At 39.2% G+C, this 27494-nt stretch overlaps 2 protein-coding genes across 6 annotated transcripts in view; one reads left to right on the top strand and one right to left on the bottom strand.

Annotated features, from left to right (window-relative positions):
- wdr37 (WD repeat domain 37) overlaps nucleotides 1-27494 on the bottom strand; it is a 114731-nt gene that overhangs the window by 47338 nt on the left and 39899 nt on the right. The window contains exon 1 of one of the 4 annotated variants that reach the window (XM_066682652.1): nucleotides 1502-1575. The exons of 1 other annotated variant lie outside the window; for it this stretch is intronic. The gene's annotated coding sequence lies outside the window, so the exon portion shown is untranslated. Of the gene's footprint in view, nucleotides 1-1501; nucleotides 1576-27494 lie in introns of those variants that run through there. 2 more of the 4 variants (XM_066682645.1, XM_066682647.1) reach the window with 2 other exon arrangements.
- Nucleotides 281-13617, top strand: idi1 (isopentenyl-diphosphate delta isomerase 1). Of its 2 annotated transcripts, none has more exons than XM_066682656.1 (5): nucleotides 281-426; nucleotides 3195-3358; nucleotides 3613-3705; nucleotides 4753-4883; nucleotides 12501-13617. In XM_066682656.1, the coding sequence occupies exons 1-5, from the start codon at nucleotides 290-292 to the stop codon at nucleotides 12816-12818; spliced, it is 843 nt and encodes a 280-aa protein (XP_066538753.1). In that variant the 5' UTR covers nucleotides 281-289; the 3' UTR covers nucleotides 12819-13617. The 2 variants fall into 2 exon arrangements, with proteins under 2 accessions (XP_066538753.1, XP_066538754.1); XM_066682657.1 differs by lacking the exon at nucleotides 281-426 and adding an exon at nucleotides 1618-2004 and having other exon boundaries at nucleotides 12501-13593.

Raw genomic sequence — 27494 nt, 5'->3', positions numbered from 1 at the left:
ATGTTTTACAGCAGTAATAATTCAGCACTAACAATAAAATAGTGTTTGTTGTGCAGTGTAATATGGCCCTTCTATGTAAATTATTGTAATTAATATTGTGGATACTTGCCAATATGAAAATGTAAAAGTAAGATCCTAATTTTAAAATGGAGGGATTAGATTTAACACCCAGCCAGTGGATATTTTCATCCATATTTTTTAATACATAATTATAAATAAATAGCTGCAATCAATTAAGAATTTGAGTTTGACTAGAACTCAAAGTGAGAGCTCCCCTGGTTTACTGCTTATGGGGTTGATGATATTGTTTTATGTCATGAGTGTTTGGAGTCATGGAGCCTGTGTTGTAATCACTTGCATTGCTCTTCACCAAGCCCCTTTTTCCTGCTTTGTGGAATACACCCTGGAGGGCCACTATCCAGCAAGGTATGGTGATTTTTCTGCTCACACACTAATTTATCTTATGTAATAATTAGCAGGTTTAGTGGGTGCATATTAGCAGGGGAATCACCAAACATTTCTGGACATTGGGCCTTCAGAACTGGAGTTGTGCACTATGGGGCAATGCTGTTTTAATCTATGCAGAACATGGACTTGCATTGTCTTGAAAATATAAGGAAGGCCTTCCCTTCGCACTACAGAATGCAGAAGGTATTGCTGGGATAAGTTTTTCCGCATTAGGCCTCAGAAAAAAATAAGCCTGGTTCCTTGCAAAGAGCAATTTCCAAACAACTAAATATACCACAAGTAACTGAAAGAATACAAATACTACATTGTGCAGGAAGGAGGTTCCAAATTGGTCCCAGCACTGAATTTGGGTCTAAAAGATTAAAATGAAACCCAAAACAACAGCGAATGAAATGCTGAAAAAAAAACAGAAGGGATCAGGTCACTACACCTGAAAAGCTGCCCCTCAAACAAACCTACAGTCCAAGACTAGCATAAAAAGCATCACCTGGACAAATACCTTGATATTTGGAAGTGTGTTGGTTTGTTAAATGAAACAAAAATATAATTTTTTGAATATAAAAAATGGATTAAGATTCTAAAACAAAGAACACCATACCAGGTTTGAAAGTATGTTGTGAGACTGTTTTTCTGGGAAAATGACTGGTGTACTTCTGGAAGTATATGGCATCATGAAGGAGGATTATTTATGACTACCAAAGCAACATCTCAAGGCAACAGCTGGAATGATAAAATTTGAGCACTAATATGTCTTCCAGCATGAAAATTATCCCGAGCTTTCAGCAAAATTTGTGACAAAATGGCTTATGGGCAACACGCTGCAGATACAAAGTCCTCACTTGAATCCCAAGGGACATTTCTGAGCTGAACTGAAAACCTTTATGAGCAAAGTGACAGGGCTAACAAACCTTCCTGAATTCTATTTATAATCTTGTGCAAGGCTACCCTAAACGTTTGAATTAACTGAAGTCACGTTAAAGTTTGGCATGAGAGCTAAGAAAATATGGTTCACCGCTACCCTCCATTTACTTACATCCAAAGAGAACTTACTCGCGCGTTTGAGCATTTTGTAATCAACTGCTCTCTTTTCCCCATTTTATTTTTACATATGACCAGTCATACGGTCCTGAATTCCACCAATCCGGTTAGAATGCATGCGTGATGTCAGGGGCGGGCGTGGTCTCGCCAGTCTCCATAACTATGTGATTGTGTAGTGGGTTTGTTCTGGTTTATTTGAAAATTTAAGAGTTTTAAAGGTGGGTTTGAACTAGTATTAAGTTTATCTGTATGTGTAAATGTCTCGGTATAAGTGTGACGATGTTTAGCGAATTTTTGTGAGTGTCTTGCGAGTGCTTTGCGGGTATTAACGACGCGGTGGTGTGATGGTGTGGTTGGAGGAACCCAAGCTTCGATTGGTCTGATGTTTACGAGGGTGGTGCTCCGTACGGTGGCCTACGAGGGACGTAAGCAATTAAAAGCCATCACTCCCCGTTTAAGGCCGCTTAAACTCAACTCTGCTTCTCTGACTAGATTCAGGTAGGATTACAAGTAATACTAAAATATTACTATTCTTTATAGTATTTATTTGCTTTATAGTTATTACCCTGACTACAATTCTCACTCGGTAATGTCACTAAGTGTGTTAAAACAGAAATGTAAACCTAACGTTAGTTTTGAAATAATAGTTATACACTGTAATACTGTGTACTATATGCGTCTCATATTTGTCCTGATTTATTTAAAGGGTCAGTTATTTTTTTTTAATGATGTGAGAAAAGAAAGCTATTGTCATATCATTATGTCTTGTATTAAAATTATAAAATTATAAAATTGTAAAATTATAAACGTGAGCATCAAAATCATCATAAGGTATTAAATCATTGTTTTGAGACACTAATCTATAGTTATTAGTATATAAGTCATAATTAAGAAATTATTCAGCAATTAAATTGGTTTATTCCCTTTAATTTATGATAATTACACTGAGAGCACAGTGACCCACATACTTAATGTTTGTAAACTAATTCTCTTTGCTCTAATGTGTTTGGTTTCATGATTATCGTCCATACACTGAATAAACCTCACACCTGTCATTTTATTTCAAAACTTTTGTAAAGTTATGCATATGTTTTTTTTTTTGTTTGTTTTTTTTTTTTAGTTTTGTTTCCGACAGATTCTTACCGTTTCATTGATTTGGCAACATATGTTCACAGTACTTTGTTCCTAGTAGTAGATGCTAGATCAAGTGAATCATTTGACTTTATTTATTATCAGGAAATGGATCCCAAACAATTTTTTTTAAACAGCCACATATTTATTCTTGGTTTCGGAGAACAAAGAACCATATTCCCTTCTCAAACACAAAAAGATACACATGCACTATAGCTAAACACTTACTTACATTACATTGTTTACATAGCCTATGAAAACACTGACTGTTGAAGTTGTTGATTACAGTTTTATTTTAAATTAATCATGGAATTAAAAAAGTTTCATTTCATTTATTCCTTTATTATATCTGTCTATATCTGCAGTTTGCCAATATCTTCACTGTGTGTTAGCCATCCTGTGGTCGTTCATAAATGGTCACTTGATGTGAAGTTCTTTTTACAACTTTAAATTTTTACATAATTCCCATAAAGGATGTACATTAGTAACAAAGGTGTGTGTGCTTTCAAACAGGCTTTTGTAAACTTGTTTATTGTTGACTCTGATACCTTTTGCAGAAGCCACAGGATCTCAGTGAACATGCCAGAGGTTAACACAAATGAGCTAGACCAGAAGCAGGTGCAGTTGCTGTCTGAGATGTGTATTCTCATAGACGAGAATGATAAGAAGATTGGAGCTGACACTAAGAAGAACTGTCACCTCAACTCCAACATTGACAAAGGTAGTGGTGCTAAGCCCAGGGCTGTTCAGTTTAAAAGAACAGAATGGAAGGTTTATATTTCTGTTACATATTGTGTTGTGGCTATACTGATACTTATGTTTAACCTATACAATGTAACAAATAAAGGAATACATATTGAGCTTCTACACAAGCTTTAATTCATCTACCTGCTGTTTTATATCATTGTTGGTACATCCATACATTGTGTAATTTGTGTTTATTAACACTTCATTGTATATTGTCTTCCATGACAGGGCTACTGCATCGAGCTTTTAGTGTTTTTCTGTTTAATAGTGAACAAAAGTTGCTATTACAACAGAGATCTGATGCCAAGATTACTTTTCCAGGTTTGTTTCCCCCATAATTCTCACCTTCCTCCATATCATTGAAAAAATCTACTGCCACATTGGTCAGGAATTCACAGAACAGAATTTCAGGATTTGTGCTGAACAGTGTCATTGAACAGAGAGGCACAGGCAGTCATGAATAGCTAAGAACAGAACATGCATTTGTATTTATTTGTTTTACTTTAGGCTTTAAAATATTGTTTTCACTTATGGTGCTGATAATATTTTTGTTGCATTCATTTGATTTTTTTCTGTAATTGCTTATCCAGTTCAGCTTACCCAGAGTCATTACATTTAACCTATAACCAGTAAATTTTGAATAATAGATCTGACAAAACAAATAAGCCAATGTAGCTGAAAACAAATTAGAATCAAAATTAGTCATACAAGTTGATGATCCGTCTATCTGGTAACTTGCATGGCCTCTGTACTCAGTGTCATCATTGTCATAATAAAAAGTCCAAACCAGGGTGCCTCATCTGGTGTGGGGGAGACAGTTTAGCTTATAGTGTTCTTATTAAAGTCAAGTTCAGTAAGTTCATGTGACTACAGATATTGATATAGGGCTAGGAGACATTTTTAGAATGGGTTTCGGTATGAGCTGCTGGAACTGTTACATACAAGAGCTCTGAAATAACTAGGAAACCTCATCTACAAAGTGGGCATAGATTTAAATTCAGTATTTTAAATAGAAAGTAGTTCTTTCTAACGTTTTGAAATTTTTGTAATATTGCATGGTTGTGTAATGTTGTTAGTTCAGTGTGACAATGATAGTCAAGGCTCACCTGCCTCATTTCTGCTTTGTTGTAATTAAAATGTGAGATGGTGAGATGTGTGTGTGTATATATATTTTTTTCTCTTTACACTGCTTAATAGTAATCATTCAAGTTACCTTCCATTTTATGTTATTTGCAATTGTTATGCAGTTTCCTTTGGGATCAATATAGTTGTATTTCATATTGTCCTAGACCTAGCTCTAAACTCACACACTGCTTTTGCTTTTCAGTAAACCCTGCTCTGACTTATTCATTTTTAAATCCTTTGCAGAATGTTTTACCAACACTTGCTGTAGTCACCCCCTGTTCACCCATGATGAACTGGAAGAACAGGATGCTATGGGGGTCAGACGCGCTGCTCAGAGGAGACTGGAGGCTGAACTCGGTATCCCCATGAACCAGGTAGAGAAACCACAACCGAGGAGATGTTTTTATGAAGCCATAAACTGATGTGAAACACATGAAATTAGCTTTATCCAATCTGTGGTTGTATTTTGTATTAAGAGAAGTCTGTTTTCAGCAAAAAGATTTATACATTCTTAGTTCATTCAGGATACATTCAGTATGTGACATTTAACTATAATTGCATTACTTAATATATTTCAGCCCTAAAAACCATTTCAAGAGAAGTTAGACAAATTATATATTGTATATATTCCAGGAGAAACAAGAATCTGATTTGTTAATTTTCTTTAACCTACAAGACAACAGAACTAACAAAGGATTTTTAATGTTTTATTTGACTAAGTTATTGGTTGGGACCAAATGGCATTGTTTCAGAAATATTATATTAGAATTCTGTGATAAATATATCCACATCTCACGTTTTACAAAGTCCCTAGAGTGGGACTTGAACCCACAACCTCCAGGTCCCTGGAGCTGTGTGACTGCGACACTACCTGCTGTGCCACCGTGCTGCACCCCTGTGGGTGCTTTTGAATACGTTCCATTTTACCAGGCTACAGGTTGTGCAGGTTTATTTTAAAGTCTGAGCTGCTTTTGTTTCTAGGTTTAACCCATTACCTGACAGACATAATATAAGCTGAACTGAAACACCAATGTCAGAAGTGATTCAAATAGCAAGGTAGTCATCATAAAACTGTTTTTATTTAAATTATTTAGGGCTGTCCCAAATACAATTTCTAGGGCTTCTGAGCTTCGGCCGGGATATTTGGGGAGTGGGGTGGTGTAGATTTTTGTCATTAACAAAATCCAATCCCTAATATTCCTCTCTCCTCTCTCGCTACCTATGCTCGCTAACCTGCTAACTAAGGGTGCAGAGTATACACAATTTAACCAGATTGAGCGGAGGTACTCTAATTTCACGCACAAAGCTGACAAAATGAACTGTGGCGTCCCCTTGCTTTGTTTTAAGTGTTGTTTTAGGCTTGACATGTGTGGTGATATGTGTATGTTAAGTATTCCTACTACTATAATTCCCAGGATCCTCTAGTGAATGGGGACTGAGGAGTGGGCAAGAGGAAAAAATGAACGGCAGTGTGGAATCAATAACAAGAACTGTCTATGTGGTGTCTGGTTTAGAAAAATAAAAGATAGGTTAACCCTCCAAAAATTGTGTATGGCTGAACTTATGATATGATGTCAGAAGTTCAGTATATCCACTAAAGGATTACTTGCAGTAAGTTAGAGGAGTCATGTCGAAGTTTCATGCCCCTGTGCCTATTTTTAACAAGCCGCTAAATGTCCGCTGGGGATCCAACGCTCCTCGAGATTCCGAGTCGCAAAGAAGTTGAACAAGGAGGAGGGTGAGATTTAAGTTAATTCCTTGCTCTACGCTATGGGGAAAGAAAAGGAGGTTATCTTCAACGTGTTCACATTCACTTCTCCTGATGACGCTAATGACTACGATGCGGTCGTAGGGATATTAAAGTAACACTTTTTTCCTTTTAGAAATGTAATACACAAGCGAGAATGTTTCCACCAGTGTTCGCAGAGGCCAGGAGAGTCGGTTGAAACATTCATGAGGGGACTGTATGAGTTAGCTGAGCACTGTGAGTTTGGAACAATTAAGAAAGAGCAGATTTGAGACCAAGTCGTGATAGGGATTGCGCACTATGATGTTTCTTAGAAACTGCAAATGGTGCGACGGTCAGAGCTGATAAAGACGCAAAACTGATAAACTGACTCTACAATAGCCTCACCTGGCCCTGCTGTGCTACAGAGCCACACCAATTGCTGCTACTGGTGCTAGCCTTGCTAGCATAATTGCAGGCCACCAAATTTGCACCACCCTTCCTGTTCTCAAGAAAAATTTGCAGCTGAGGCTCATCTGCCCACAGCAAGTGGCTGACAAGAATAGTAAAGCTAAAGCAGCCTACAAACCCTTTTATTACAGGAGGCACTCTGTCTATTCCCTCCCTAACATATGACAAAGTACGTCTCAAGTTGGATGGAGAGAAGAGCTGGCAAAGTATCGAGTCCAGCAGAAGAACCATGGTCCTTCCTAGTACAGACACATAATGGCTTAGTCCTGCACTGCAATCTGTGCCACTTACAGTCTTTGCCTTCAACTGAACTGGAACAGGGACTAAATGCACCCACTGCATCAGCAGGAGAACCAGAGCCTACTGGAAAATCCTCCTACACTTTGTGTGCTGAGACTCCCCCATCAACACCCCTTATTTACAGATTCATTGCCTGTATAGATGGCCTTGTTTTTAAGTGTAATTGCCTTAATGTTCTACTAAGAGTAATCAAATCAAATCAAATTTATTTATATAGCGCTTTTCACAACTGATGTTGTCACAAAGCAGCTTCACAGAATTCCAGTAAGACAAAGATTTGACATGAAATGTAAAAACAAATGTAAAATGTAATGTAAAACCCTCAAGTGAGCAAGCCAGGGGCGACAGTGGCAAGGAAAAACTCCCCCAGCTGAGGAAGAAACCTTGGGAGGAACCAAGGCTCACAAGGGGTGACCCATCCTCCTCTGGTCAATCTACTGGTGATGATAGTTAGTAGTCCATGAGAACTTCAGTGTAGGGACAGCTTCAAGGCACTTGGTGGTTGCTGGAGCGTGGGCAGCTGGTCTGAAGCGTGGAGGAGGGTCTCGACAGTCATCCATCAGTGTCCAGACAGACAGGTGGGCAGTTGTTTACTCGGAAAAAATGTAAAGGGATGGAATTAGTTTTGAACTGTTTTGTGTTTGTAAAGTAGAAAATATGAAAATTTCCAGAGTGTGGCTAATGACTCCGGCAAATCTGACTATGACAGCTTTAACTAAAAGGAGAGAACCAGGAGGACACACAGACACGGGAGCATCCTGAAACACTGGCATCCCTCCGCTCCACCGTCAACAAACCTGAGTGATCGCGAGAAGCGGCGGGACGACAGCACCAGCGTCTCAGTTTACTATAATTCCCTGTGTCCATGGACCCCCCGGATCTGCCGCCTTTATCTATGGGGGAGTATTAGCTACCAAAAGATAAACTAAACCAATGTGTTTTTAGCCTAGATTTGAAGATTGCGACTGTGTCTGAGTCCCGAACATTTTCTGGAAGATCATTCCAGAGTCTGGGGGCTTTATAAGAAAAGGCTCTTCCCCCAGCTGAGGCCTTCTGAATTCTGGGAACAATTAAAAATCCAGTTTTCTGTGATCTGAGTGAACGTGGAGGCTCATAATAGGAAATTGTATCTTGAAGATATTCAGGAGCAAGCCCATGTAGAGCTTTATATGTTAATAACAAAATTTTGTAGTCAATGCGGAATTTAACAGGCAGCCAATGAAGTGATGATAAAACTGGGCTGATATGTTCAAATTTTCTAGTTTTAGTGAGGACCCTAGCTGCAGCATTTTGAACTAGTTGAAGTTTTCTTAAATTGCTGCTGGTGCATCCTGACAGTAGTGCGTTACAGTAGTCAAGCCTTGAAGTAATAAAGGCATGTACTAATGTTTCTGCGTCCTGAAGGGATAAGGCATTTCTAATCTTAGCAATATTGCGAAGATGTAAAAAAGCTGTCCTAGTGATACTACTTATGTGTTGATCAAATGATAAATCTGGGTCAATTATGACACCAAGATTTTTTGCTGCTCAACCAGGTTTAATTGGAGAGTCAGCGAGATTTAAAATTAAATCTGATAATTTATTTCTTGCCACTTTTGGACCCAAAAGCAGGACCTCTGTTGCTGTTTAGAAGGAGGAAATTACGCAACATCCAGCCTTTCACGTCTTTTACACAGTCCTCTATTTTCTTTAATCTGTGTTTGTCATCGGGCTTGGCTGAAATATACAATTGTGTGTCGTCTGCGTAACAGTGGAAGTTAATGTCATGGTTTCTTATAACTGTGCCTAGCGGTAACATGTATAATGTAAATAATAATGGTCCTAAAATAGAGCCTTGTGGAATTCCAAATCTTACTTTAGAGTAATTTGAATTTAGATTGTTTACTTTTACGAATTGATAACGTTCCGTTAAGTAAGATTTGAACCATAATAGGGCTGTCCCTGTGATTCCAACCATGTTTTCTAACCTTTCTATGAGAATATTGTGGTCTATTGTATCGAAGGCTGCGCTTAGGTCAAGAAGCACCAACAGGGATACGTGGCCTTGATCAGAGGCAAGAAGAAGATCATTTGTTATCTTGACTAGTGCTGTCTCTGTACTATGATGTTGCCTGAATCCAGATTGGAATTTTTCATATATATGATTCTTATGTAGATATGAACTAAGTTGTTGGGCCACAGCTCTTTCTAAGATCTTGGACAGAAATGGCAAATTAGAAATAGGCCTGTAATTAGACAGTGTACTAGCATCAAGATTTGGTTTATTGATCATAGGTTTAATAACTGCTAGTTTAAAAGCTTTGGGTACATGGCCCAGAATAAGGGATGAGTTTACTATAGTTAAAAGAGGATCATTAATAGCTGGTAGTACTTCTTTGAGCAACTTTGTGGGAATTGCATCAAGTGTGCAAGTTGTACAGTTTGCGGAGGTGATAATCTTCTCTAGTTCTGATTGTGGGAGTGGGTAAAAGGTTTCAAGTCTTTCTTTTACAGTTATATTATGTTTTATATCATTCACATCGGGTGGCAGCCAGGATGGATTTGATCCTGTGGCTTGAGTTTGTTGTCTAATATTCTCAATTTTATTATTAAAAAAGTCCATAAAATCTTTACTGGTGAGAGTTGCTGGAATTAGTTGTTCAGAACCTGCTTGATTTTTTGTAATTCTAGAAAACACACTAAACAGTGCTCTCGGATTATTTTTATTATTGGAGATCAGTGAGGCCAGATATGCTGAGCGAGTTTTAGTGAGGGCATTTCTATACTCTATAAGGCTGTCCTTCCAGGCAGAATGGAACACTTCAAGCTTGGTTGATCGCCATTTTCGTTCTAGTTTTCGTAATGTTTGTTTTAAAGTACGGGTCTTATCATTATACCATGGTGCGAGCTTTTTCTGTCTTATACTTTTATGTTTGAGTGGTGCTACCTTTTCTAAAGTAGATCGACAGGTATTTTCTAGGTAATCAGTTAGTACATCTAGGTCCATTGGGTCTGATGGAGTTGGAACTGGGGTCGATAGTTCTGGTAGGTTTTCTATAAATTGTAGGGAGGTAGATGGTTTTATTATATGCCTTGTAGAATAGCGAGGGTTCCTACATATATTATGGCTAAAACGTAGCTCATATGAAATTAAGTAATGATCGGAGATTGCTGAGGATTGCGGTAAGATATTAATTTTGTCAATGTTAAGACCTAGTGTCAGAACTAAATCTAAAGTGTGGCTGCAGTAGTGTGTAGGCCCTGTTACATTTTGAGTAATACCAATAGAGTCTAAGATTGAGGTAAATGCCTTTTTTAGTGGGTCACTTTCCTTCTCAAAATGGATATTGAAATCTCCTACAATTATAACTTTATGATTGCACACCGCTAGGTTTGTAGCAAAATCGCTGAATTCTTTCAGAAATTCTAAGTAAGGCCCTGGTGGTCTGTAAATGTTGCATAATAAAAATTCTTGGGGCCAATCGTATTGTTCAGAAAATCAGTGCTGAGTGCCCACTTTATAATTAAGTTTGCGTTATGGCTCTGCTCGCTGAGTCGTTCGCTAAAGGCCAATTTATACTTATGCGTCGACCCTACGTTGTAGTCTGACGCGCACCTCTCTAAAAATGTAATTTGCATTGACGCAGACTGCGATTGGTCAGAAGTCGGAGTAGTGTGGCGGTGTAATTGCAGAGAAGACGCAGAAGTATAAACGCTCGCAACGGCGTAGGGTTCTTGCTTAGGTTCTGCGTCGAGTAAATGCAGAACTCATACAAGATGCATACAAGATCCCACTAGAGCTGGGGTTACACTACATGACCTTTAAGCCCTGGAGACACTACACGACTTAAAGTTTTAAAAAAAGTTTTAAGTGGTTACACATCGCTACCTTGAAGACGTGACGACTGGCTGGAGGAGTAACACAGGCACTGGTTGTATGACGGGGGGTGGGTGGAATAACGGAGAGTAGGCGGGTGAATGTGGGGAGACGAAGCGTAGATACGTCTTAACTTAGCACAAATTTCGATGTCTGCTATTTACACTAATGCTAAATTGCTAAAACTACAATTTGCTAATCTTAAAAGCTCACTCAAGTCTGGGTGGGCTGGGAGTCTCGCCTATTAGGGTCAGTGGCCATTTCCAGCCGCCGGTTCGGCGGAGGCTCGGGTTCCTTTCTAGAGTCGTGGTTCGTTGGTGGAGGCAAAAAATATTCAAATGCCCGGTTCATGAAAAATTCAGACATGTTTGATTTGCTGCGAGTGGTCTGAAAAATCAGATTCTGAGCCCCTGGCACACTAAATTACTTTCTCCCCAAGTGACACCTGTGACTGCACCAAAATCTGTAGACTAGAGCCAACTAGCACAGACCCAGCCCTACTGTAAATCGGGCTAAAAGTCGTGTAGTGTAACCTCAGCTTTAGCCACAAAACAGTCGTGTAGTGTGACGTAGTCCGTTTATAATCTGCTCTGACTTTAAAAGTTGTGTTGTGTTGCCAGGGCTTAAGGGCATAGAGTGTATACGAATAAACCAGAGCTTTGTGGAGGTGTTCTAATTTGAGTTGTAAAGCTGACAAAATTAACTGTATCTTTGCCATGCTTCATTGTAAGTAGGTTGCTGTAGCATGTTAGGCTGTTTAAGGCTTCGTTCAGACTTTTGTTGACAAGGCTAAATACATGTGCAGTGGAGCGTTTGCCATATTTCGGTTCGCCTTTATCACCACATTTATCAAAAAAAGAAAGAAAAAAGCATCTCAATCCCGAATCTCAAAATTATAAACTGAATGCCTACCTGACGAACTAATAGACGAATATTGGTTTAGATTCACTGTATGATGTTTACAACAAATGGAGAATGCACATAAAGAAGCTTTGCTCCATGTTTATAAATGCACTGAATCCTTAGAATTTGTCCAAAATGAGAACCCCCACTCTAATGTTTAGAAAAGTACAGTACTTGTGTATTTAGCCTAAAATACCTGCTGCAAAAGTCACATCCTTTAAATGAAAGTGTTATCAGCTTAGAACATCTTACTTGTCATGTGACCATTAATCCCTTCAGAGCCACGCCATGCTGCCTTTCTCCCACTCCCAACACAAATCAAGGATTCTGTTATAAACACACAGCTCTTAACAGACCACTATCAATAGGAACTAATGAGTATGAATTGATTGGGTAAATCACAGATGAGTAAGAATTGATCATTGGTTTTATTTCCCTACTTGGGTAAGCACCACTTAATAAAAGCTCATGGCTAAAATTAGATTCCATGAATGTGTAAAGCACAGATCACTATGAATTGATGAGTAGGATTCAATTGAGACTGTCTGTACATCACACTGCACCTAACCATTTAAAGACTTAAAAGCTCAGAAACAGTAAAAAAAAAATGAATTAATATTTTAGACTAATATATTTTCAGCAAAATTACTGCACTGTTTTGATATAATTAATCTAATATAAAAAAAGTGTTCTGTTATAAACATTATTAATTTTCCCTCCCTGGTGCTCTTTTAGGTGCCTCCGGAGGAGATGACCTATTTGACCCGCATCCATTACAAGGCCCAGTCAGATGGAGTGTGGGGTGAGCATGAGATTGACTACATCCTGTTTCTGCAGAAGGATGTGGATCTGCAGCCAGACCCCAATGAGGTAAAGTCCTACTGCTACGCTTCTAAAGAGGAGCTGGAAGAGCTGCTGGAGAAGGCCAAGAGGAAGGAGGTGCTTATCACACCATGGTTCAGCCTTATTGCAGACACCTTCCTCTTTAAGTGGTGGGACAACCTGCATAACCTCAAACAGTTTATGGATCATGACTGTATTCACCGCATGTGATATTCACATGTGATATTTACTCCAGGCAAAAATTCTTATTTTGGTGTCAGTAGAAGAAAACTCCTGGTAAAATGTACAGCATGTTTATTGACATGTCTAGCTCTCCTTAAAGAACATTAAAGCACAAAGCTAAAGCTGGGATGGGGTCCTGGGTTGACAGACTCTCTGCTCAAACACACTTGATTTATCTCATCAGGGCTGAATTTCCCAAAAACATTTTAGAACATACATGATTCTTTTTTTAGTCAAGTAAGCATCACACTACACACCAGTAAAGTTGTTCTTAGCAAAAAATGCTTTTGGAAAACTGGGCCAAGTTCGTCACATGTTTTGGTTGATGTGGTAAAGCCTCTGAATTCTCTTGCTGTGAGAATTCAGAAATCCAGACCCCAGTTTAGTCCACTTCATTTCTAAAGAAGTGATTAACTTGCCTAATCTCAAAACTGTTATTATTTCAGGTTTTGTAAATGAAAAGTAGTTAGACCCTCACCCGCAGCTAAATGGTCCAGTACCTGCTGTCTGTTTGGGGTACTTTCAAATGCAAGTCATGTTGTATGTGTTGTGGACTCTGTTACAAAACCTATGTTAATTATACATGATTGTAAAATAATTTGTAGATAAATAAACTTATTGAATACTGTTCTGTTTATCTGATCTCATTGCTGTAGCTTTCATGTTGAGAACACTGTCTAACCAACATGTAGTGTATAGAATTAGGCAAGAATTCTAGAAAACTAAGCAAAAAATAAAAACTGATTTTATCTTTATAGTCAACATTTTTGACCTGATTCACAATAGACATTTTTTCATGTTTAATGCCCAACTCCTGATTTAACAGGAAAATCTAGGTATATATTTAATTAATCTCTTAATCTTATGATCTTTACACATACTGTACAGTACATCCAGTATGTATCTGTACTCTTTTTGGTTAGTTTGACTCCAGCCTGTTTTAGCTGTATAAAATAGAATAATTTAATAAATGTATTTTGTTAATTTTTGACTAAATGACAGATTGATCCAAATTTAGGTAGTGAATTACAATGGATAATCCTCCTGTCATAGATATATTTAAAATAAATAAATTCCAAGAAACTATGAAGGGGGGATATATATATATATATATATATATATATATATATATATATATATATATATATATATATTTATTTTTTTTTTATTTTTTTTTTTTATTATAACACAGACATGTTACTAAGGTTAAAACAATAACAACCTTTACTAAAAAACTAATAAAAAATAAATAAAAATGTTCATTTTAATTGGACGGGATCTTTAAATATACTATTCCCTGTATAATGCTTTTTGAATTTGCATGACATGAGCTAATGAAAACTGGTTCCAAATCTGAAACCTGCAATCAATCCACTGTCATAGAAGTCAGATGTTCTAGTCAGGGTGAAATCATTCACGTTGTGAAACCTGAAGTAGTGAACCAGCAGGTGGCAGTATGTATTGTAAAATTGATTTTGTTTGACGCAATCCATGTTGGTTTCTTTCTGTGATTAAACTCAATTATCTATTTATATATTTAATATTTCCACTATATGAAAATGCTTGTAGTGTAACCTGTTATGTTTTAAAGGGGCACTCTGGCCAAAATAAACATTTTAACTATGTCGTAAACATATTTCTATCCTATATCCTTGTGGTGTTTCAGTAGACCTTGTATAACAGTAACAATAAAATGTATTTTTGTATTTATTAAAAATAAACATGTTAAATGTTATAATTACACTGTTTATTGCATAATGTAGTCTGTAAATGTATAGGTACAACTGGCATTTCTTTGGTTCAAAGTGTAAATTAAACCTTGCCTCTAGCAATATTAATAATGCTTAATAGATATTGATTTGCTGTTTTACCCCACTGATGATTTGGTTGGTCAAATGTAGTTGAATCTATAATAGTTATTTATAAACCTGTGGATCAGTTAATCTAAGGTGACACCACAGCATTTTGCAATGCCTATTAACTGGGAAGTTTCAAGGTGAATTTTGTTGTTGTTTGGTTTTGTTTCTGGGGAGTACAGTTTTATTTTATCAGGACAATTAATTCATTTATACTTTTTCTGTAATTGCTTCATCCTGTTCAGGGTCGTGGTGGGTCTGGAACCTTTCCGGGATCGCTGGGCGCAAGCTGGGACACACCCTGCCCAGGGCGCCAGTCCATTGCAAAGAAACACATACACTCTTTTTTGAGTAGCAAATCAACCTATCAACATGTGTTTTTGTTACTGTGGGAGGAAACCCAGAGGAAACTCAAGCAGACCGAGGCAGAACACACCACTCCTCACATACAGTCACCTGAGGCGGGGCTCAAACCCACAACCTTAGGACCCTGGAGCAGTCTCATTCTACAAGTGCATGTGCATGACTGGCTTGCCTGCAGTCCCGATCTATGGTGCTTCATGAAGACAAGAATCAAGCAATGGCCACCATGGAAGACTAAGCACCTGAAGTCTTGTATCAAGAAAGGATTACAAAAAATTCTACATTAAAAAATTTTACTGTTTATATCTTAATTTCTCAATTAATTAACACAGTGGTAAATATATTTCTGACCTAGATTTTTGTGATGCAGGCATTATGTTCTACACTTATATTTAAAAAAAACCTAATCATTTTGGTCTGTGAAAAATTTGCTGATACATTCTTTGTACTTTCATCTAAAAATATTCCAGGAGTTGTTTGTAAATAATCATTATAATAAAAATAATTATAATTTTAACTTAATATTTTATGTGCTGTATGCATCTTTCTGATACTCTTTTTGTTTGTTTTTTTTGTATAGTTTTTGTGTGTATATATCCATCCATCCATTATCTGTAACCGCTTATCCAATTTTAGGGTCGCGGGGGGTCCAGAGCCTACCTAGAATCATCGGGCGCAAGGCGGGAATACACCCTGGAGGGGACGCCAGTCCTTCACAGGGCAACACAGACACACTCACACCTACAGACACTTTCGAGTCACCAATCCACCTGCAACGTGTGTTTTTGGACTGTGGGAGGAAACCGGAGCACCCAGAGGAAACCCACGCGGACACGGGGAGAACACACCAACTCCTGTCACCCGGAGCGGGAATCGAACCCACAACCTCCAGGTCCCTGGAGCTGTGTGACTGCGACACTACCTGCTGCGCCACTGTGCCGCCATATATATATATATAAAACAAAAAATTAAAGGAACACTTAAACAACACAATGTAGATCCAAGTCAGTCACACTTCTGTGAAATCAACCTGTTCAGTTAGGAAGCAACACTGAATCAATTTCACCTGCTGTTGTGCAATGGAACAGACAACTAGTAGACATGAGAGGCAATTAGCAAGACAACCCCTATGAAGGAGTTCTGCAGGCCATGACCACAGATAATTTCTCTGTTCTCATTCTCTCTGGCTGATGTTTTGGTCACTTTTGCATTTTGTCAGTCATCTCACCCCTAGAGGTGGTATGACGCGGTGTCTACAACTCACAGAAGTTGCTCAGGAAGTGCAGCTCATCCAGGATGGCACATCAATGTGAGCTGTGGCAAGAAGGTTTGTTGTGTCTGTCAGCACAGTGTCCAGAGCATGGAAGACATACGGAGGAGGCCGTAGGAGGGCAACAACCCAGCAGCAGGACTGATATCTCTTCCTTTGTGCAAGGTGGAACAGGAGAAGCAGTGCCAGAGCCCGGCAAAATGACCTCCAGCAGGCCATCAATATCCATGTTTCTGCGTAAACTGTCAGAAACAGACTTCAGAGTCTGGAAATGCCATGGAGAACATTGTGCTGCCTGCAACATCCTCCATCATGACTGGTTTGGGAGTGGGTCAGTAATGGTGTGGGGAGGCATTTCTTTGGAGGGCTGCACAGCTTTTCACTGCAATTAGGTACTGGGATGTTATCCTCTGACCAATTATGAGACCATATGCTGGTGTAATGGGCCCTGGGTTCCTTCTAATGCATGGCAATGCTAGGCCTCATGTGGCTGAAGTGTCAGCAGTTCCTGCATGATGAAGCGATGAAAGCTTTGATTCTATGGACTGGCCTGCCCGTTCCGCAGACCTGAATCCAATCGAGCACATTTGGGACATCATGTCTCGTTCCATCCACCTACGCAATATTGCACCACAGACTGTCCAGGAGTTGTCTGATGCTTTAATCCAGGTCTGGGAGGAGATCCCTCAGGAGAACATCTGCCACCTCATCAGGAGCATGCTCAGATGTTGTAGGGAGGTCATACAGTCACGTGGAGGCCACACTCACTATTGAGCCTTATTTTAAGTTGTCTTAAGGAATTTCCACTGAAGTTGGATCAGCCTGTAATTTGATTTTTCCACTTTTATTTTGAGTTTGATTCTAAATCCAGACCTCCATGGGATTATCCTTTTGATTTACATTGATCAATTTTGTTCTCAATGCATTCTACTATGTAATGAATAAAGATTTTCAACTGGAATATTTTATTAATTGAGATCTAGGATGTGTTATTTCAGTGTTCCCTTTATTTTTCTAAGTTCTCTCTCTCTCTCTCTCTCTCTCTCTCTCTCTCTGTGTATGTGTGTGTGTATAATTACACTCTAGCTTTAACTGCAGTATGGATACATTTCAATTAAACTACAAAAGTGGTTTATGCCCACTTTTCCTTTAATGTTTTATTTTGTGCTTGTATTGCAAATTTTTCTTTTTAATATTTTTGCTTGTATTTTAATATTTTACATGTATTTCATTTCCTTGATCACTTGACATTACCATGGCAACAGGCGCATCTCCCGCATGTCTCTCAAAGCCCACAAGAGGTCCCCCACAAAAGCCAGTACAATGGTAAGAGCCATCACCATAGGCTTATCACTCCACAATGTAATTACCAAATATGTCCTTGTCTCCTTATAGAAGTTAATCCACTTAAGTGAACAGATCACACCAGAAAACAGTTACGAAGCAATGTACATGAACCACAGACTGAGCTCTGTAACCATATAATCTGCCATTAGAAACATTATTTGGGCCGTTACCAACTATTATCAAACTTGACCAGTGGAACAGCTTGATTTCCATATGACCACAGACCTCCAAAAGCTTACCCAAGAAGAAATTATGAATCTCCTTTAGAAAATCCCACAGCTGCTGCAGAGGGCCAATCTGCTTCAATTATTCACTTGGATATGCCATGGAACATCTGCATGGGGGATGGGCTGAGCCAAGGGAGTGAGAAGCCAGTAGAGAGCGGAAAAGTTCCTGTAGAGTAACCACCAGGGGGCGCTTGTGGTCAAAGACTGAGTGCAGCAAACATGAATGCAGCACAAGGGAACAAAAGAGGGATTAGGCGGTCCTCTAGCTCTCTGCTTTCCATGTGATGCTACATTACATCGAATGTTGCCTCAGCAGGCTCTATCTTCTCACACAAATCACTGCAGCATTAGAGAGCCATCTGCATTACACTTTTCTCTACAACATTTCTTTAAGACATATACATGCTATATGTCTAGACATCCTTTTAATTTCTAGGGAATTAATATGTTTTTCCCCTTTACTGTAATAACAGCGTTTAATCTAAAAAAAGGCTTTAGATAGGTTATTGGAACATTGCTGTAAGTATTTGATGGCATTAAGCCAGAGATACTCGTGTATAAATTTTAGATCATAAAAGCCCCTCCAACAAATGCCATAGGTATTGGATGGAGCTCCATAACTGCAGAGAATATATTGCTACAACCCTCTAATAGTGCTTTTCCACTGCATGGTACTTACTGGACGAGAAGAGTAAGGACTAAACACGATGTGTAAACTTTAAAGCGCTAATTGGCCAAAGCTATCTCCAAGTTACAGCAGCAAGTTTCCATATTCTCCCCATGTCTGCATGGGTTTCTTTCCGGGCCTCCAGTTTCCTCCCACAGTCACAAAACATGGAGGTTTGGTGAATTGGCTCATCTAAAAATTATCCTGATGTGAGTGAATAAGTGTGTATGTAAATTAATCTCTGTATGTTTATATGCTCAAATATGTATTGGCACTCTATTCTTGGTGAACCCCGTAGTACCCTATGCAGGTGAACTTCAGATATAAGAGTACACTGTGTATATTTGGCTGTTGCTTTTCACCAGTGTTGAATGGAAGAGCGTTCCGTTCAGTGTTGATTGTAAAGACCTTGGGTGTCTAGAAAGGTGCTATATAAGTGTAACAACAAAAACAAAATGCGAGTACACAATGAGAAATCAATGCTTAACCTTACTACTGCTGTTTTTTGGGGTTTTTTTGTTTTGTTTTGTTTTGTTTTGTTTTGTTTTTTTTAATCCTGCAGTTCCCGTTAGAGACAGTGTTTTGTGATGTCAGTGGTTACATTTCATGGGGAGGCTGTGCTAGCGGAAAAGTTACCAGGGGTCATAAACTGAAAAGTGTGTAGAGATGTGCAGAGTAGGTATCCTGCAATGGATAAGTGCCATAAGCCCATGCTTGGTATTGGGCAGTTTGACATTAGAAACATGTACAGCTGCTCTACCATGTCTCATTTCATTTTATGCATTTCAAGCCTGTCATGCTGTCATTTGGCACCATTTCCAATGGTTCACCTATCAATAAAAGTTCTGGCAGTGTACAGAGCAGCTGAAGTCTTGAAATGAAAAATGAAAAGTGAAGATTTCCGGTTTTCTTCTGACAGCAATGAAATATTAAATTAATCAAGATCTCTGGCCCATGTAAATTTGATACTTAGAATCTCTGTAGCAGATAATGGTGTTCTGCATTTGATTCAACAGAACCACTGACATCTAACCAGTCCACAGCTGCCTTCCATCTGAATGAGCCTCAGCTGATAAACTGTGGGAAATGGAGTATACACTACACCAAGGGACTAGGGGAATTCAACAATGAGATGAAGTGATGTGAGGGAAGATAATACAAAATGAGTCAATAATGCCCCTGGCCACATCTTCAGAAACAATTACAAAGAAGCTGCATTATATAGGCGAGTGAGTGTGTGTAGAACAGAGAGGGTGTACTTTTTTGAATGCAGCATTCCTTCTGTCCAATCCTCAGTCCAATGGTATTTTACCCTTAGACTTAATTGTGCTTTATTGATTTTTGTGGAAGATGCTTGTGGCACAAATTAAACTTTAAGGTAGAGTAGGTCCTAAGCACAATTTCTATAATATTTCTTGAAATAATTTTTTCATCCTCATAGCCAAACGATTATCCCATAGTGTCTCTAAAAGGAGTAGTTCTCACGCTAAATGTCAGGCCCAATCTCCAGAGAGATCAGCAGATGGCCCTGTGACTTAGATTTTAGTGACTCAGTTGGCTCAACCCTCCTTTTTAAACTAAAGAAGAGACTTCCAGAGGTTTGTATATCAAAAATCTTCTTTCCCCATTTTAGCATTAAACAAACACCTCAATCAATGGACAGGATCTTATGTGACAATCAGACTGATATGTCACACAATGGTCAAGCAACTTATGTTAAACTAAATCAGACATGTAGAATGGAAACTTGGAGAAAAAAGCATGGACCAAGAATGCTCCCCAGTGGACACTCTGAGGGGTGACACCACCCTACCTCAAAGGACCTTCATATGTTTTTTTCTTTTATATTTAGATACCCCTATATCATTCATATGTCATTCATTCATTGTCTGAAACCATCCATCTATCCATTATCTGTAACTGCTTATCCAATTCAGGGTTGCGGTGGGGCCGGAGCCTACCCGGAATCACTGGGCACAAGGCAGGAACACACCCTGGAGAGGGCGCCAGTCCTTCACAGGGCGACACACATTCACGATTCACTCACATCTAGGGACACTTTTGCCAGCACCGGTCTAACTTCCCAGCCAGAAGTGCGACACAACTTACAACACAAGTAGACTGGATAAATCCTGAGCGCAAATGCAAAATTCAATATCAGTGTAATAGTTAGGTGTTTTCATATGTATGAATGAGACATAACGTAGGTGGACGGTATTTGAAAACAAAAATTTGTGGAATTCTCTCCAAAGTGTGTGACTTATCAAGCAGTGCCTGTTTGTTTGTTTTAAGGAAGTGACTTTAGATTTTTTTTATTTAATTGCTTACACTTGTTTCTACAAAATCACTTACTCTAGCTTTTACCTTTATCAGCAAATTGACTTTTCATTCATCATAGTTTAGCTGTCTATTTTCTTTTATTTTTACATGTTAAGCACTTATTGTAACTCACACACTCATTCACTCACTCACAGACTCTATCACATGTTTAAGGGCACTATTTAGTGCAAGGACTGGCGCCCCCTCCAGGGTGTGTCCCAGTGATTCCGGGTAGGCTCCGGACCCACCAAAACCCTGAACTGGATATGCGGTTACAGACAATGAATAAATGAACTATTTAGTGCTTTGCATTTTAAAAGGTAAGCAGGTATTGAATGTGTGTGTTTAAATATATATATATATATATATATATATATATATATATATATATAGACCTCCACACATGTAGGGTGTATGCATGCATTTTACAGAGCATATCTTTAATACTGTTCTTTCTGGTGCACTGGCACGTAGTGATGCTATATTTCATAACATTATTATATGTATATATATTCTGTTTTTTGTGGTATTATTATTTGTATAGGTATGTATAAGGGTGGCACGGTGGCGCAGCAGGTAGTGTCGCAGTCACACAGCTCCAGGGGCCTGGAGGTTGTGGGTTCGATTCCCGCTCCAGGTGACTGTCTGTGAGGAGTTGGTGTGTTCTCCCCGTGTCCGCGTGGGTTTCCTCCGGGTGCTCCGGTTTCCTCCCACAGTCCAAAAACACACGTTGCAGGTGGATTGGCGACTCGAAAGTGTCCGTAGGTGTGTGTCTGTGTTGCCCTGTGAAGGACTGGCGTCCCCTCCAGGGTGTATTCCCGCCTTGCACCCGATGATTCCAGGTAGGCTCTGGACCCCCCGCGACCCTAAGTTTGATAAGTATGTATATTCTGACTTTTATTTTAGAAACTATAGTATTATTATGTGCCAGTGCTCTAGAAAAAAAACATCATTAAAGGTATTCATACTATGTTCTGGCTTTGACAAAGAAGTCAGGGCAAAAGTCCCTTATTATAAAACATTTGACCTGGGATCAATTACTTTTGTTCAAAAAAATGTTCTGTCTACATCATGATACTGATATGAATCTGATATTACTGCAAATCTCTACAGATCTTCAGGACAATACTATGCTCTATATAACAGAGCAGTAGAAAGAGCGCAATTATACATATCCATACTCTGTCGGGAACATGCACACTCCCTGAATGTATGGAGGATTATTTTTAGAAAACTGCTACTGCATAGCTTCACATGTGAGTTTATTACAGGGGAAAAACCTTTTTTTGGGTGTTCTGATAAGATTCTACTCAGGTCTTGCTCTAATTCCAGGGCTAATTGCTTTTTCTGCCTAGGTGTGGAGATTAAATTAACTTTTTGACCACAGTGGTAAACATCCCGTCCTCCCTTTGGCAAGCCAGTGCCTACCCAAGCCTGCCCCACACTCACCCATTTGTGTTCTTATCTCCAGCCCCATGTTTCTATCCATGCCCACCCTGACTCTTTCAGCCTAGGAGAGGAGGAGGCAAGAAATGTGCGTCAGCTCACCCTGAGGCTCTAGAGAGAGGAGCGAAGCAAACAAACAGACATCCTGCCGAGAGCTAAGCACTGAGTCATCACTGAAGAGTTCCGATCCTGTAACGGTCTGACGTTTGTATGCCATAAGCCTTTTTGTTAAGAGTAATTAACATTGCTGTATATAGCACAAAGAAGTACCTGCCTTAAGGAACAGTTTGGAGGTTAAAAAAAATTGGTAATCAAGACATTATGTCCTGGAGTTACTGTATATTGTCAGAAAAATTATCACTGTGGTGATACCTTTTGCTGTCACTGTGGTGGTACCCTCAAGGGTATATGTTCTATACCTGTAGTTAGGTAGAGTTATTGTACATGATTTTATAATTGTGGATATTAAAATTATTTTGATTTCACACACCCGATTTAATCTCCAGGATACTCACAAATACTCACTTATTCTTCTGGAGAAGGGAACACAACTGGATTCTAAAATTACAGTTGTACCTTTAAATGTACATTTACATAGAAATTTAAGTCAACTTGAGTTTAGAATCTGAATGAAGAGTTTGAATCAAGTCTTAAGTCACTCGAGTGACAAGTCACTGGAGAACAAGTCTTGAGTTATTGTAGTATAAGTCATAATCAAGACTTGTTAGAACCTTTATTTATACTAAAAAAATTTTGTCACTACTTAACAGCAATAAGCAGCTAACTAGCTAACGTAATGTTGTGCTTAACTTGTTGCTATTTAGATGATTTTGTCAGGATCGAAGGATGCAATAGTTAAAGCAGCAGCGCCAGTCACAATAGCAGGAAGGAAGTGCAGTGCAGGTAGCCAGGAGCTAAGGGATGTGATGGGCCAAATGCAATGCGGAAGATTGGGCCTTGGGTCAGGTGATTCATGGAAAGCTTTTAGTAAGGCCACATCAACAGAGAGAAGGCAAATGATGACTAGATTTATTCGCAATCAGGAAAAGGAGGCACGGTGTGCCACAGCAGCATCACAGGCAAGACAGGGCCAGTGGCTTCGCTGGGAGAATTTAGAGAAGTGGAAATTCACTTGGCAAGACTAGTGAGTGATGGAGGCAAGTCACACAGCTCCAGGGACCTGGAGGTTTTGGGTTCGATTCCCGCTCCGGGTGACTGTCTGTGAGGAGTTGGTTTGTTGTCCTAGTGTCCGTGTAGGTTTCCTCCGGGTGCTCCGGTTTCCTCCCACAGTCCAAAAATGTGTGTGTGTGTGTCTGTGTTGCCCTGTGAAGGACTGGCGCCCCCCTCCCTCCTTGCGTCCAATGATTCCAGGTAGGCTCTGGACCCACCATGACCCTGAATTGGATAAGCGGCTACAGATAATGAATGAATGAATGAACTTATGATGTCCTTCCAATTCCACAAAATCTTGGACAGTGGGTAGGTGAATACTCTAGTTCTAGATAACGTATACTTGTTGGCATGCTGAGACATATTCTATCAGTTTGTAAGGTTAGTTTGTCACAGGGGAGGTATACATGGAGGCATAATCAAGTGCTAAGGATTTTAGCATGTTTGTTGGACAGCAAATGCTTAGAGGTAAATTCATTGATGAGTGGTTGTACAAACTGGATTCCAAAAAAGTTGGGACACTAAACAAATTGTGAATAAAAACTGATTGCAATGATGTGGAGATGGCAAATGTCAATATTTTATTCATAAAAAAACATAGATGACAGATCAAAAGTTTAATCTGAGTAAATGTAACATTTTAAAGGAAAAATATGTTGATTCAAAATTTCACAGTGTCAACAAATCCCAAAAAGTTGGAACAAGTAGCAATAAGTGGCTGGAAAAAGGAAATTGAGCATATAAGGAACAGCTGGAAGACCAAATAACATTAATTAGGTCAATTGACAACATGACTGGGTATAAAAAGAGCTTCTCAGAGTGTCAGTGTCTCTCTGAAGCCAAGATGGTAAGAGGATCACCAATTCCACCATTGTTGCGCAGAAAGATACCAGAATGGTGTTACCCAGCGTAAAATAGCAAATACTTTTAAGTTATCATCATCAACCATGCATAACATCATCAAAAGATTCAGAGAATCTGGAACAATTGCTGTGCGTAAGGGTCAAGGCCAGGGGTCTTTTAAAATGGAGTGTGGCAAAATGGAAGACTGTTCTGTGTCAGATGAGTCACGATTTGAAGTTCTTTATGGAACACTGGGACGCCATGTCATCCGTACCAGAGAGGACAAGGATAACCCAAGTTGTTATCATCGCTCCGTTCAGAAGCCTGCATCACTGATGGTATGGGGTTGCATGAGTGCTTGTGGCATGGGCAGCTTGCATGCCTGGAAAGGCACCATTAATGCAGAGAACTATGTTCAGGTTCTAGAACAACATATGCCCCCATCTAGACGTCATCTCTTTCAGGGAGGACCCTGCATTTTTCAACAAGATAATGCCAGACCACATTCTGCAGCAATCACAACATCATGGCTACGTAGGAGAAGGATCCGGGTACTGAAATGGCCAGCCTGCAGTCCAGATCTTTCACCTATAGAGAACATTTAGCACATCATGAAGAGGAAGGTGCAACAAAGTAGGCCCAAAACGATTCTACAGTTAGAGGCCTGTATTAGACATGAATGGGAGAGCATTCCTCTTTCTAAACTTGAGAAACTGGTCTCCTCTGTCCCCAGATGTCTGAGTGTTGTAAGAAGAAGGGGGGATGCCACACAGTGGTAAAAAATGGCCTTGACCCAACTTTTTGGGATTTGTTGACACCATGAAATTTTGAAACAACACATTTTTCCCTTAAAATGATACATTCTCTCAGTTTAAACTTTTGATCTGTGATTTGTGTTCTATTCTGAATAAAATATTAGATGTTGGCACCTCCACACCATTGCATTCAGTTTTTATTCACAATCTGTTTAGTGTCCCAACTTTTTTGGAATCCAGTTTGTAGTAATAAAGTGATTAGGTTTGCGTGTGTGTATGGGAACAGATATGAGGGTGTGCACAAGCTATAAATATTGGTAGATGGGGTGAAGCATGAGATTGGAAATTGCTGGTGGACATAGATAAAAAAACTACAGATCCAAGAGTGCATTGCATTAACTACATTGAGGCCAGATATGGTGCTGTACTCTGAAAGTAAACAGTTTATTTCATAGAGTTAACAGTTCCATTTGAGGATGAAGTAGAATGGAGCATTCAAAAGGAAGAAGCTGAAGTATGTGGACTTGGCGGCTGAGGTGGGGATAGACACAGCCTTAGTCACCAGGAATGGCAGTGTGAATTTACGGTTGTTGATGCTTAAGGGTAAGGTAGGATCTTAAAACTAGCTTGGAAGAGGGTGGTCTGGAATGCCAGGCTCCACTGTTGAGCCTTCCGGAGATGTCATGGCCTTAATTCAGTGAAACACTGACAAGGGGAGGTGCTTACCTGATGATCCCTGTGATGAGCTAGTGAAGCAGTTGGTGGTTTGGATACTCATGTGATGGGCTCAATGAGTAACCATAGATGTTAAGGGTAGCTATTAACTGATCAGATCATAAACAGCCACAGCAAACTTAGGGTGTAGCTGTAGGATTAGAACAATAGAATTTGTGTGGCTGCCGGTAGGAAGAGCATGGGTTGGGCCCTATGTAAAGCTCTAATGGGATCGGCATAGGATATGTTACACATTACCTTGTGTATGATTATAATAAAATATGCATCTAGTGAATGTTGTCTGTTTTTATTGCATCGTGTTGTAAAACATTGAAAAAATGTATTTTTTATTTCAGGTTTTAATATGTTTTAAAAATATATATATTTGATATCTTCCTATACACATGGGTCAGTGAGTAAGAAATCAGAGTCAAGTTGTGGATGTGGGACTTAAATCCCCATCTCTGTCATGTTACCGGTACAATATAATAGAGTGAATTTAAGAACGAAGACACACTGTGTGCAATCCAAGTTGTAGGAAAATGCTATGTATGCTTCACACTCCTGACACTGATTCCCCTATTTGTTTGACCTAATTTACATCTCTAATATTGCACCCACTAATGGTTTACAGAATAATGAGAGGCCAATCATGACAACTGTTTATACTTCCTCAGTTAGTTGAAGTAATACTGCAATTGTCATGCTTTTGCCCTGCCTAGTGTGTTCCTGCTCTTTCTGTCCCTTGTTTCTTGTTTGTCATGTGCTAGAAGCACATTGCTCTTTTATTGTTTTGTTCCTGTCTCCCTCATTGTCTCCGCCTTAGCTCCACCCTCTCATTGTGCCTCCTTTGTGGTCCTGCCCCCTCATTATATGTCCCAGGTGTTCCTTGTCTGTTGTGTGTATTTAAGTTCCCTTGTTTGACTGTTTGGTGGTTGGACGTTTTCCCTTTGTGTGCTTGTTTGGTCTGTCTGCTTCTTTCTCTTCTCTTAAGTCTGTCAGTTCCTGTTTGTACATTTGTTCTACCATTGTATCTGTCTAGTCTGTTTATATCTCTTGCCAGGTAGCTCTATGTTTAGGTTAGCTTTAGCTTACTGTGTTTAGTTTTAGATTTAGCTCTCTGTTTAGTTTTGGATTTAGCTCTCTGTTTAGTTTTGGATTTAGCTCTCTGTGTTTAGATTAGCTTTAGCTCTATGTCTAGGTCTCTCTAAGTATCCATCCCTAGGTCTCTCTAAGTATCTTCTGTCTGAGTGTCTCTGTTTGTTTTTCTTTTGTTAAAATAAAGTCTGCTGTGTTATTGCATTTGCGTCCGCCTGGTCGTGACAGCAATTAATAATGTAAAAATAGATATGTGGTATAAGAATAGTGTGAATCAAAAAACCTAATTAACTGCACTTTCAACCTTGGAAAATTAACTGGGTAATTTTAATTCTGAGACATCCACTTAACTTACACTACATGAAATTGGCTTCTACACATTTTTAAGAACATTTACAGCTGTGGTTGTCAAGCAGTCAATCACAATCCACAGGACGATCTCCAAGACCATACAAGTTGATCACAATAAATTATGGCTGCTTCAATTATGGCGTTTAAGTTACTATAGCTGTGTCATTCTGTATCGGCAGTGGTTCGCAAGCTACCTAAGCAGGGATATATAAAGCCACGGTCACACAGGGTTTGTGTT

The sequence above is a fragment of the Hoplias malabaricus genome, chromosome 10 (assembly GCF_029633855.1).
Source record: "Hoplias malabaricus isolate fHopMal1 chromosome 10, fHopMal1.hap1, whole genome shotgun sequence".
NCBI classification, from domain to species: domain Eukaryota; kingdom Metazoa; phylum Chordata; class Actinopteri; order Characiformes; family Erythrinidae; genus Hoplias; species Hoplias malabaricus.
Note: the sequence above shows the minus strand (reverse complement) of the source record. Positions and strands in the feature narration are given on the sequence as shown.

Coding starts and splice junctions, on each gene's coding strand:
- idi1 (XM_066682656.1), top strand. CDS start 290: ATGGGGTTGATGATATTGTTTTATGTCATGAGTGTTTGGAGTCATGGA. Junction 427..3,194: donor GAGGGCCACTATCCAGCAAG/GTATGGTGATTT, acceptor TACCTTTTGCAG/AAGCCACAGGATCTCAGTGA. Junction 4,884..12,500: donor TCGGTATCCCCATGAACCAG/GTAGAGAAACCA, acceptor GTGCTCTTTTAG/GTGCCTCCGGAGGAGATGAC.